Source organism: Salvia miltiorrhiza, chromosome 1 (assembly GCF_028751815.1).
Source record: "Salvia miltiorrhiza cultivar Shanhuang (shh) chromosome 1, IMPLAD_Smil_shh, whole genome shotgun sequence".
Classification (NCBI taxonomy): Eukaryota; Viridiplantae; Streptophyta; class Magnoliopsida; order Lamiales; family Lamiaceae; genus Salvia; species Salvia miltiorrhiza.
This window is the reverse complement of record NC_080387.1, coordinates 67829972-67842861: the sequence shown is the minus strand read 5'-3', so window position 1 is coordinate 67842861 and position 12890 is coordinate 67829972. Positions and strand designations below refer to the sequence as shown.

At 35.3% G+C, this 12890-nt stretch overlaps 3 protein-coding genes across 3 annotated transcripts; all 3 read right to left on the bottom strand.

Annotated features, from left to right (window-relative positions):
• Positions 1 to 515: 515 nt before the first annotated feature.
• On the bottom strand, positions 516 to 4463 carry LOC131005314 (triacylglycerol lipase 1). Its single transcript, XM_057932216.1, has 9 exons — positions 4010 to 4463; positions 3600 to 3707; positions 2450 to 2590; positions 1844 to 1954; positions 1619 to 1762; positions 1470 to 1510; positions 1307 to 1383; positions 1063 to 1158; positions 516 to 957 (listed from the first exon to the last, which is right to left on the bottom strand). Exons 1-9 carry the CDS (start codon positions 4187 to 4189, stop codon positions 635 to 637), a joined length of 1221 nt encoding a protein of 406 aa, XP_057788199.1. The 5' UTR covers positions 4190 to 4463; the 3' UTR covers positions 516 to 634.
• A 1327-nt stretch (positions 4464 to 5790) lies between these two features.
• LOC131005313 (uncharacterized) lies at positions 5791 to 6726 on the bottom strand. The gene has a single exon (XM_057932215.1). The coding sequence runs from the start codon at positions 6625 to 6627 to the stop codon at positions 5947 to 5949; it is 681 nt and encodes a 226-aa protein (XP_057788198.1). The 5' UTR covers positions 6628 to 6726; the 3' UTR covers positions 5791 to 5946.
• A 3186-nt stretch (positions 6727 to 9912) lies between these two features.
• Positions 9913 to 10672, bottom strand: LOC131011998 (uncharacterized). Its single transcript, XM_057939908.1, has one exon. It carries the CDS (start codon positions 10603 to 10605, stop codon positions 9913 to 9915), a length of 693 nt encoding a protein of 230 aa, XP_057795891.1. The 5' UTR covers positions 10606 to 10672.
• Positions 10673 to 12890: the final 2218 nt, after the last annotated feature.

Sequence of the window (12890 nt, the reverse complement as noted above, 5' to 3'; positions counted from 1 at the left end):
CTCTTATCTTTTACTATATCATTTCATTTTCTTCGTTTTTGTATATGCTATAGCTCACACTCGATTGAAAATTTAAGTGCTTAATTAACAAAAACGCTATCTAATTAAGTAGCAAAATAAACAATTACGTGAATTTAAGGAAAACATCAATTTTAATTCAAAACAAACAAAAAAATATTGATCTTAAGTAGCAAGTACTATAGGGAAAATATAGTATGAAGCGAAAAATATATCTGAATCAAATGCAAGTGATGTGAATATATGTAAATCCAACTGATGTGAGTGGGTTTCAGCCAACAAATCAAATTGAAATTTTTGCGATATTTCTAATTATCGTATGCTGGTTAGAAAAGTCGATTTGTATATCTTTCCTTAATTACGTGTCTACCCAAATAACATGCGAAGAAGAAGATATTTTCATAGGAAAACGGAGGGGCGTGATGAGCACTCACTTTCTGTTGCGAGTAGTGTGACCTCTTTCATAAAATGTTTCAAAGTGGAAATGAGAATATACGTGACATCCAACAAAAACAGAGTAGCATTCCTTGATACCATGAAAAAGAAGTATGAATCCTCGTATTACATTAACCTTAGGTGGATATGTTATGTACAAGACACGAAGGGAGTAGTGTAATCAATAAGAGCTAGATTTCCCCAAGGAGCTAAAGAATGCAAGCATACTGTCATAAACATCTTCCTTACCTCTCGTACTTAAAAGGAAATCTATGTGGCCGTAATTTTCAAGATAAAGCAAATCTGGCTTTGATGTCAATTCCTTGATTGTATGCTGCACATCTACAACATCTGCTAATGCATCATTGCCCCCATATCCCATCCATATTGGCAATGAACTGGGGATGGAGCTCACATCGAAAGCCGGTGGCTTTGTCTGCCTGTAGTACATTAGATTTTTCCACACTCCATAGTCATACATCGCAAACGTCCCTTCACGGATCACTGCCATGAACAACAACCACCAACATCAGAGGCAGAATATATATGTCACGCTACAAACATCAGAGCACCAAGAGCTAAGAACCAAACCATCTTCTAAGCACATACTCTGGAAGAGATGATGCAAGTTCTTTGAGGATGATGGGTGAGGCTCATATTCAAGATAGGATTCAATTCGCGAGCTATTGAAGCAGCAATTCTCCCCTGAAGATTATAAGAAATTTAGTGAGGCAATATGATCAAATATATATTGCACTTCAGCAATGTTTGTCACAACTAAACTTCAGATTAGTAACCCTAAAGGCTAAGGGAATGAAACAGAGATGAAGAGGAGTTCGTAAGAATCCTAGACCTGTAACTGAAGAAAGCATGTCAGCACAGTCCAGATGTCCATCGCACATCATATCCATGATGCGAGTGCCCCAGTTACTGAAATATTGAAATTCAACAAGCAGAAAGCTCAGAGAAGAATTGAACAGTATGTAATAATTATAGAGAGATCAAATATTGTATACCTTTTGAAATTGAGCTCATGAATGCCCAATGCCAGAATTACCTAGAACAAGTAGTTGTTTTTTACTACGAGTAAACATTTACAAACATCAATCCAACAGAGGAAACAAGCATTTCAGAAAGGAAAGAGCTTTGGCAGCGCCAAACAAACCTCGTCGAGACGCATTTTAACTAATCTTAGAACGAAAGGAGCAGTGATATGCTCCAGGTATGATATAGGACAGAGAAGTGCAGCACCCTTAACCATTTTTGCTATATCTGGTTGAGTTAAGGCCGCCAGAGACATGATTGTTCCCTGTAACAATGTACAGAAGAAGCGCATATAAGAATTTAACATGATTAGCTAAATATTTGCATGTGTCACGAGATCAGAGACCTGTGAATGTCCGACAACTAATACTTTGGAATTTGTAGTTAAATATATGTAATTAATCATTTCTCCCAGGTCATAAAGAGCCAGCTCTTGCCAACTCCAATCCCAGAATTCCTGAAACAAATATAAAGCATCAAACGTAAATCAGTGTAAATCACTCCAAAACAATGATCATTGTGAGAAGGAGGAGATATCCTTCCCTTTTCCTAATGTACCTATGAGGTCTAACAGAGTAAACTACAAAAATAACATTTCTTGCAGTGTGAAATAAGGTTAACATAGATTTGAGCATTATCCAGGCAATGATAGTTTTCCATTGAATGATCAAAGTCCAGTAAACCTCTCCTATCAATGCAAGTGTGTTTGATGAACAGCCATATTCTAATTGATAAAACTGACAGTACAGTTCAAAGTTTCGCTAGTTCACATTGAGATATCAATCGAGTTGTTATTGTTTTATGCCAGATACGAATATGGGGGAGAGAGAGAGAGAGAGAGAGAGAGAGAGAGAGAGAGAGAGAGAGAGAGAGAGAGGAGATGAAATTAATTTCCTTATGCCTATATTTTGATTGCTTTGACAATGTAAGAACCAAAGGAACAAACATTTACCTTATCTTCCTCTGACAGAGATACATGACCATGACTCCAATGTGTCCCACGTACATTACCAACCCAAACATCATAACCGTGGTTGGCAAGGATAAAACCCAAGGATTGATTTGGGGAATCCAAGAACCATGCATCACCTGCCTGTTTAATTGTTAAATGTGAAAGTGGACAACAGAAAAAAAGGTCATAAGTTATGGTTTTTAACTTGGTTCAATAATTAACACAAACATAAGTAACTTATCTAACAAGAAAAGAAACATTTGATAGAAAGTTGCATTATTGACAAACAAAATAGAGAAGGCAAGCAATTACTCTACATGTATAGTTACAGGTAAAACTAGACTAAATGCCAAGCACATGGAGCAAAAATATGTAGTTTGATTTGATGGGAAGAATGTACAAAGGATCCCTACATACAGAGAATGCTATTTTGAATAACTAAATATTCTCTGTTTCTAAAAATCCACTTCCAAGAGAAGATCAGCCTGAATATAGGAAAAGAAGAAAAAAAAGACTTCTTTGGTATAATCTCTGTAAGTTTGCTCCAGTTTATTCTTCAAATTTCCATTCGAAGTATATATTTTTATAAAAATACCTAGAAAGGTTGCAGTTGTTACCATCATTTAGGGGTTTCAGTTTAATTGCCTAATTCTTATACCAACTGTCTAACCTCAGTCTACAAAGAAAGAGCACTACAATATTGCATAGCAAATCGAACTATTTTTCTTGATAGAGAGTGGTAGGCCAGGATGAAACAAAAGAAAACTGAACATATCAATGGGGTCTGATAGACTATCTACATTTTTTTTTTTTTTTTAGAATCACTATCTACATATTAATATGTAATATTCATCTATTAACATTGACAATACTGCACTGGCATCTACATGAATCTAGTCACCATCTAGTGAAGAAATAGGAAAACAAAAGCTACTACAGTTCCTCAGATTCAACGAAATTTGTCATTTCCATCAAAACAATGTGTTCTACCACTGAACTGTGATCCAGAAATCGGAAGTGAGAAGCACGCTGTTAACTAATAATGTCATACAAAAACAACAATCAACCGTTACTCTCAGCTCAAATAATCTCCATGTATTCACATTCCATATACATATTAACTAAAAACCAAAGCCACGAAAGCAAATACCATAAAAAGTCCATGAATGAGCAAAACTGGAGGGGTCCATTCCTGCACAGTTACGGAAGGAGATGTAACACGCTGAAGTCCCAATACATATCCATCTTTTGTCCGAGTCTGCAACAGTTTTATAAAACATACATCACAATTAACCAATAATTCAACAAGAAATTTCATACGACACTCCTACACAAAATACCGTCCTTGACCATGCTTTACAAAAATTGATCAGCTAAATAAATACTCTAATCGTGATCACAAAGTAGCAGGTACACGATTTTTTCGCAGCATTTATCAACATAAGAAACTCCGCAATTAAGGGAAAATCAGCAGTAACATAAAAAGCAATCAAAAGAAGTTAGACTGCCAATTAAATTGAACTACCGATATGGATATCATTATCCGAAGCGAGAATTTACAGTGTGTTCGGTGCAAGGGAATCCAGAAGGCTCGATGACATTAGCGCAAAGACCGGCTGTGGACGACTTGAAGCGGAGCTTCGAGGCGACGGCAAAGTCTTGAGTTGAATAAACTGCGGTAGATGCGAACAAAATGAATAGCGCCACCGTCACGTCGATCGCCACTGCCGGGAACTCCATGGTTTGGGTCTTTCCGTGGAGGCGATGGCGGGAAGAGATCTCCACCAACCACCACCTAGTTGTATCAGTTGGGAGTGCGTTGAAATCTTCAGTTACAATATCTAAGCAATTTGCAGTGTGGTGCGAAATCTTAAGTCACGCGCTGCAACGGCGCGTTGCTCCAAACAGCACGTGCGAAAAGAGAGAGAGAGTATAAGCTGCCATAATTAGGTGCGGAAATGGGCTCCCAATTTTTATTTTGATTTTTAGGCCCAATTTCAGTCGGACCTGATCTCTCACACAATATCGATTTGGATCCATCAACAAATTCAAATAATAAGGTAAAAATACTTTCTTTTTTTAAAGTTATAAAAATAATTTTCAATAATTTATAAGTTCATAAAAGAAGTTCTTCAATTTCATTAAGTTTTTTTTAATGATATATGTAACAATTAATTTACTAATATAACTCCAAAATAATTTGTTATTTTCAGTATAGACCTTTGCATGCAGGCGAGACCTCAACATCACACAACTGTGGGAAAGCTACACCGCACACAGGCGGGAATAAAGCATCATCTAAAAGTGGGAACACATCACCGCACACATGTGAGATTGAACCCAAGACCTCTCACCGAGGAGAGTCTTTGGGTGCCTCAACATTTATACATTTTCAATTTATTCTCTCATTTCTCTTTTTAACTCGAATTATTTCACTAACTTATAAACTCAATTATCTACAAAATATTGACAACATATAAACAGTGGCGGATCCAGGATTTCTAAATTGGGGATGCAAAAAATAATCTTATAAACACTGGTGGAGCTAGGATTTTTTTGAGGGAGTTGAACTTCTACGGTTTTTTTTTTTTTTTTTTAGGCCTTCAATACATTTTAGACATTTTTTTTACTAAAATACAAATATAATAGTAATAACTTTGCATTCCAAATGCAAAATGTATACTTTCAACTTTTTTGTTTAATTAAGAATTGAGGTAATTGATTGATTAAATGATGGGCTTGATCAAAAGAATGAAAAAGAAAGAGATGATGAGCTCTCTTTTTAGTTGGGCCAATGGAATTTAGGATTTTAAAAACTGAATTTCTCTTTTATTTTGGATTAAAACTTTTAATTGGGGTGCAAAAACTAAATCTAAAATAATTTATATATGAATATTAATACTACTAATTTATTTTTTTTGGGGGGGGGGGGGGGATGCAGCTGCACCCCCATGTTCCAAGCTGCATCCGCCAGTGCATATAAACTTTTGATCCAATATATTTTATAAATTCTTGAAACATCTTGTAAGCTTCAAAAGCTTATAAGTTTTCTAAAATAACCTTACTTAAACACCCATATGTTTAGAGAGTTTTATTATAAGTGCTAGTATTAAATTTGTAATAATATATATGTTTATTACAAATCATAAAGTACTTAATTTTATTGATTAGAATTGAAATATATTTTCTCTTAGAAATATGAGGCCCTGTAACGATTGTCACGTGTCACTTTTACGTATTTATGTATTCTTATAATAAAGTTTGATATACTTATGAGATTATTTTAAAAATTATAAGATTAATAATTTCTTTTATATATATATATATATATACATAACTTATTTATTGTGATATAAAATAAAAATTATTTTGTATCAAAGTTGTTTTAAAATAGAAATACATGAAACGTAAAATTCAATGGAGTGTTACAAAATGGGATGGGAGGGAGCCTAGCCTTATTTGAATATTGTAGTATATGCATGTGTAGGTGAGAAGAATTAGGTGCTAGCTTTATAATCTGCCCAGAGCGTGTCGACAGATTTTCCAAGCAACTCCTGAAAGAAGATCGGACTATAACCGCCTCTCATCTTCTTGTTCAGCTCCGCCACAAAGCTGCCACTCCTCAGCCCGTCGCAGTAGTCGAGGAACCTCGCCGTGACGTCGTAGCCCTGATCCCACCGGTCTCCCCCACCGGGGCCCACCCAGTGTGCCGGCGCGTATCCCGCCTTGAGCCTCACAAAGTCCGCTATTCCTTCAATCAGAAGTACCGGAGCTTGGCCGCTCCCGTTCCACTGCCACACGTGTGTCATCTCATGGTACAGCACGCCCGTTATCTCCCTCCTCACGTCGCCGGACAAACCGTTGATGTACCTGGCGCTGACATGGATTTCGTTGTTGGAATTAGCATAGGCAACGCCATCCATGTCGTCGATGAACAAGCTAACTCTGGCGACGGATTTCCTGTCGGCGGGGTTAGTCTGCTGGAAGATACCCCATATGAAATTGGTGGCGGCATCTAGTGTTTCCCGGCTGTATTGCGCGCCAACGTCGGTGTTGAACTTGGCCCCGCCGGGAGTGTTCTCCGCGGTGTTGGTCACCGTGTATTCCAAGGCGGAGCCGCCTCCGATGGCGGAGAGAATCACCAAAGAAGAGAGCGTAATCAACGCTAAGCTGGCCATTTTCGAGATTGTTAATTGTTATGAGATGAAGTGCGTTTGTCTGGTTTATATGGAGCGGGAAACCAAAGGGGTTGACGTGGTCAACGTGGAATAGTCTGGTTTATACTTTATAGTATCCAACTTGGATACTATAAATAAGTTAAGTAATGTGGATGGAATACATTTTCCGTCTACAAGATCGTCTTTATTTTTTATACGGCACGAATTTAAAAAGAAATGGTGAATAACAATTTATTGTAGTGAATATTATTGTCAATACAATTTGGGTCTCATTATTATTGTGAGTGGAGTTTATGAACCCTATTATTATAAATAAAAATTTAAATAATATTATGGACGAATCAAAATGAATAAATAGAAATGATATCATGGACGAAGGGAATACTAATAATAACTTTTTAATTTGTTAATTTTCAAAAAATTTAATTAATATAATAAATTATTAGAATTTTTTTTAAAAAAAATCCCCCCTCCCCCTAAACCTGTCGACCTTCCCCTCCCCCCTCATCCCAAACCCAAATTTCTCATCGCCATCCACCATCTATGTCGCCTCCTGTGCTGCCCTCCGCCACCGCAATCGCCCGCCCTCTCTTTCTTGATTCTCCTCACCACCACCGTCTTTTGTCGCCTCTAAAATGACGACTATTACACACTTTTGTAAAAGTATGTAAATTGTGCAATAGTATAAAATACACTATTTCACAATTTTCACTAAATCGTATAATAATCACGATAATCGTGTAACATTATACTTTATAATTAATTGTACACTTTTTCTCAAAAAGTATATAATAATAGTAAAATTGTGTAACAATTTAAAATACATTATTACACACTTTTGCGTCTAAAAAGTGTATAATAATATTGTATTTTACGCTATTGTACATTGGTTATAAATATTACTATTATTTTATATTTTGATTTGTATGGCTAGAATTTTTTAGAGCTAAAAGATTTTTATATTTTGATTTGTATGGCTAGAATTTTTTAGAGCATCCGCATTGGTGCCTACTTGATAGCTTACTTGATAGGAGGGGACCACATTGAGTAAGGAGGCCGCATTGAGATTACTTGATAGTACTCTACTTGATTTTTTTAATTTTGATTTTTATGCTTTTTATTTAATTTTAATTGCTCAAATTTAAATAAAATAGTTTACTAATAATTAAAATTGCATTAAAATAAAGATCCTAAAAATTATATTAAAAAAACCTAAAGTCATAAATTAAAAATTACTTAAATCCTAAAAAACATATTTAAAACTAACATTAAAATATCTAATTTCAAAAAAAAGAAAAAAAAAGAAAAAAAGAAGAGAAAATGGGTGATTCTTGGGTATACTCGAACAAATGAGTAGCCCTCGAGTAGGCAAGTCCTGCATTGGGCTACTCGAGTTAGGGGCATCGAGTAGCCCGTTGCAGATGCTCTTAGAGCTAAAAGATTTTGGCTACACTAGAATGTTGCCTAGATATTTTAACACTCTTACAAATTTGATTTGTTTCTTTTTTATTACTATTTTGGTGACATCATTAAAATTTGGACCTTTGCTCGTCAGGAATTGACTCATGACTCATGAGCGCCGGTTTAGGAACGTGTTTGATTTTATTTTCCTTTTCCACCATACGCAATTAATTAACTTATAAGCGTGCGTTCTCTTTGGTTGTAAATTTATTATGAGAAAATGAGAGATAACTAAAATTTCACTCTTTAATTATTTTTTTTTCCATATTTCCTATTTGACCCTTACTCATTCCTCAATTACACTACAAAGGAGGGATACTATTATCCCTCCAAAAATGGTGTGATAATATTATCTCTTCTTTGTAGTGTAAATGAGGAATGAGTAAGGGTCAAGTAGGAAATGTGGGAAAAGAAAGAAAGGATTTAAAGGGTTAAATTTTGTTTATCCTTCATTTTCTCATAATAAATTTACAACCAAAGAGAACGCACCCTAAGAGTTTATATTTTAAATTTTCATTCAAAAGATTGAGTTTATTTTTATACTCCATTGAAATAAAATTATGTTTATACTTTCGATGAAGCATAAAATTATTAAATCAAAACCACATATGCATCTTCCATTGAAATAACTTAATTGTTTGTTTATAATTTATCTTACTAGCTAGTTACTATATCCATTGTCCCATAATTTAGTGTGTACCATCATGTACCATTCTTAATTTATTATAATTTTTAATTATTTTTTAATATTAAATTATTATGTTTTAATATAATATAAAGATAATTAACACGGGTTCACTCATCCGATTAGAGTTTATAATTATTAGAATTCATAGTATAATAATAATTTTTATTTTTATAAAAAATAATTATAAAATAAAAAAATTAGAAATGACAAACGGTGGTACACACTAATTAATTATGGGACAGATGATCTTGTCTGCAACGCCCCAGCGGCAATCATAGCCCCCAAAACTCCAAACCCGTGGGCAATCATCCCAAATTCCGAAACCCCCGAAATCATCTAAAACTCCACGACCCCAACCCTCTCCTTAATCTCCAAACTCTCTGTCATTCCTCTATCTGCACCCCATTCTCTTCATCATTCAATCGTTATTGATGTTGTTGTAGCCGGCATATATTGCGGCTGCTAAAATTAATATGGATTTTTGTTCTTTTATTTTTTTTGTAGATGAAAATTTCATTCACGCACTAGGAGTGCAACTCAAAAGTGAAATACACAGTTACACACGGACAAAAATTAAGAGCCAAATTACAATAACTTAAGACAATAAGATGAATTACAAATTCAATCACTCAAACTATAACAAACAATACTAGGAAATAGATTTGATACCCAAAAGGCCAAAACCAAAACTTCATTTTAATCATCTCGTTAAGGTCCTCATAGCAGCTCGACGAGTTCTTGAATACAATCGCATTTCAATGGTTTTTTGTTCTTGTTTATCCTTACACGAAATATGGGTAATACACGTTAGACTATGTATACATTCTCACATGCTCGACGTTGTGTGAGTATTTATGTGTCCACAGTTTGCGTTCATGTGCCTTCAAGGTTTTTTTTTTTCTTTATAAAATTTAATTTAATAATAACAATAGTGGGATTATTTATATTTCTTAACTTAAAATCAGTATATACCATTCTCTGTCAAAATAATATGTTGTTATCTTTAATTACCATACGAAAATGACTATTTTAAGACTATATGATTTTTAATTACCATACGATAAATGATTATTTTGATATATTAAGTCGTTAGAGCGATTTAACACCAATTATCCAAAAACATGGAAACTAACAATTCATGAGCGGCCATACTTAGCCTTATACTCCTTCCAAACCTGTTCCAAAGGTTTCCCCAACAAATCACGAAAATACTCATCTCTATACACCTCTCTCATCTTGTTATTCAAATCCACCGTAAACCCCGCCCTCAAACCGTCACAGTACTCCAAAAACCTCGCCGTCACGCCGTAACCCTCATCCCACCGGCTCCCTTCGCCGGGCTTAGTATAACCCTCCGCAACAAAGTACTTGGATTTCATCACCACGTAGTCTGCAATTCCTTCCGTCAGACCCCCCGGCGCGGTGCCCCGCCCCGACCACTGGAAAATGTGGGTGGTTTCATGGTACATCAGCGCCGTGAAGTCAAACCTGGCATTGCCGAAGCTCCGGATTCCCCAATCGTTCACGTAGATGTTGTCCCCGCCCGTCTCCGCCAGAGCGCCGTCGTCGAGGTGTTTGACGACGACGTTTAGAACGGGAACGTGCTTTCTTTCCGCGTCGGAGTTCTGTCGGAACAGCTTCCAGATGAAGTCGTTGATGGATTTGACGGTGGCGATGGTGAAGGGAGCGCCGATCTCGCGGTCGAAACGGATTCCGCCGGGGGAGGTGGAGGCGTTGTTCGTGACGATGATTTTGGCAGCTAGGGTTCCCTCGAGTATTGATGCTGCGAGGAGAAGTGAAGAGAGGAAAATGTGGGGGCTTCTGGCCATGCTTGATGTTTTTTTATTTTATTTTTGGAGGAATTTAGGGCTTTGATGCATGTGTTATATATATATTGTTGGATTCTTGCTGTCTTAATTTGTGGAACCTCGTAGCATTTAATGGATTTATAAACTTATGGAAATTGGAGGATTTACTAATTAATTTAGGCATGATTTCGATATTATGTAGTTTTCCTGTTATTTAATTTGATAATTCTCATTGTTGTTTATTTGTTTTGAAGGAAAGGATTGTGTTTCTCTCTTGTCGATTTTATTGCACTGTAATTATTGATATATATTCAAGATTATTGATGTTATGGCTCTTGAACGAACATTAATTTTTAATTATAATTAATTTCTTTCGTGATCAGCTGGGAAAATGGGACGTCGTTTTACATGAGATGAAAAAAAAAAAAAAAAATTATCACATTTTACGGCCGGTGACGCTGGTTAGACTTTCGATTCAAATCGTTTTACTGAGTCATAATTAAAAAAAAAACTGACAAAGATCATTTAAGAATAACTTGAAGTTGAGATCATAAATTAAATAAATGCTTTGTTCATATCATAAATTCTATATAATTTATACTTTTAGATGAATTTATATTACAACCAAATTGTCAAATAGTGAAACATTTTAATGACATCAAGCGTATCACAAAATTTTCTATATCATGTGTAACAAAATTTAGTTGCATTTACGCATGTATCTTAGCATCTATATGCATACCTTTTGCTACATATAAAATATGTAAGTAAATTTAGTTAGTTACATAAATAATAAATTGATCTATATACCCTCAAATTAATGTCATATATTTAATTTGTGACATGTTTTTATTTTGGTGACACGCTAATACCTACCTATCACAAGATGTCACAATTTGATTTAATTAGTGACCTTTTAGAGTAACAATTTTTTAAAAGGTTATGTCACTACTAGAACATTTTGTTGTAGTATTAACCCTAATTTAAATATTAAAATAAATAATTTTCAAAAAAAAAAACGAATACCTTTTTCATTTGCTTAATTTTTACTGAATTATAAAAATTCATTAATTTGTGTTTTGTGATCGGGGTGGCCGGTCATTGGCGAAGGTTAGACATATGTCTTATAACTCTAGTATATATATAATAAAATGTTTCAAAAGTTTAAAATCAAGGTGTGTATATATATATATATATATATGTGTGTTGTCAAACTATTTGAAAAGTTGATCACCTTAAGTAAACTCTATTAAGCCCACGTTTGGTTGGGTGCTTTTAGAGGTTGGAAAGGAATTCAATTAATTGAATCCATTACTTGTTGTTTGGTTTGGGTAATGACTTAACCATTACCCTTACTTGAGGGTAACCCAATCACCCAATTTGTTACCCCTCAAAATAGAGGGGAAACAAAAGAAAGGGAATCCCTTACTAATGATTCATTTCCATTGTTAAACCAAACACTCAATAAAAGTAATGGTTATTGTTACCATTCCACTCCTTTATTTGATTCCATTCCCTTTCCATTCCTCTACTTGAACCAAACGAGCACTAATTTCCAATAACAAAACGGGAACGGATCCAAATCAAGAATTCACGCGTGCAATCAACATCACATGCATAACCAAGGATTTTATATACCAAATGATTAGTATATATTTGTTCTTTAATTTAAACATGCATATATATGAATTATTTGATGTATTACATTCCATTGTGAGCATGAGCTGAAAATCGCCTAATGCCCATATTTAGCCTTATACTCCTTCCACAGCTGCGCCACCGGCTTCCCCATGTTGGGAATTATAGACGCCAATAATTCCGCCCAGGATTGTTGATGGGAAATTAGACACAACTAATTCCGCCCGGGATCAAGTGTGATTCAATATTGTGGATATCGACCGATATGAAACGAGAAGAAAAATGACACCGATATTTTTAACGTGGTTCGGCCAAACTGCCTACGTCCACGGACCCACACCAATATATTAGAGAATCTCAAAAGGAGGAGTATAACAAAAATACCACACTGTATTTTGTATCTGCCTACGCAGAGGCTATCTCTCAACTCACTTTTATCACTCGTGTATAACTTCCACACTGAAGTTTTCTCTCACAAGATTTTTCTCTCTCTCTAGCAAAATTTTCCATCTGCTTAGTGGTGTTGTTCTGGGGTGGTGGGGTTCTGGGTGGTTTTAATGCTGCTGCGAGGGGCTCAATTTATAGGCAATGGAGCTGTGGTAGGTGGCAGCATAAGTGGAAATTTGAGCTGCCCCTTTTTGACAATTGCTGCCTTCCCTTTTTGACAA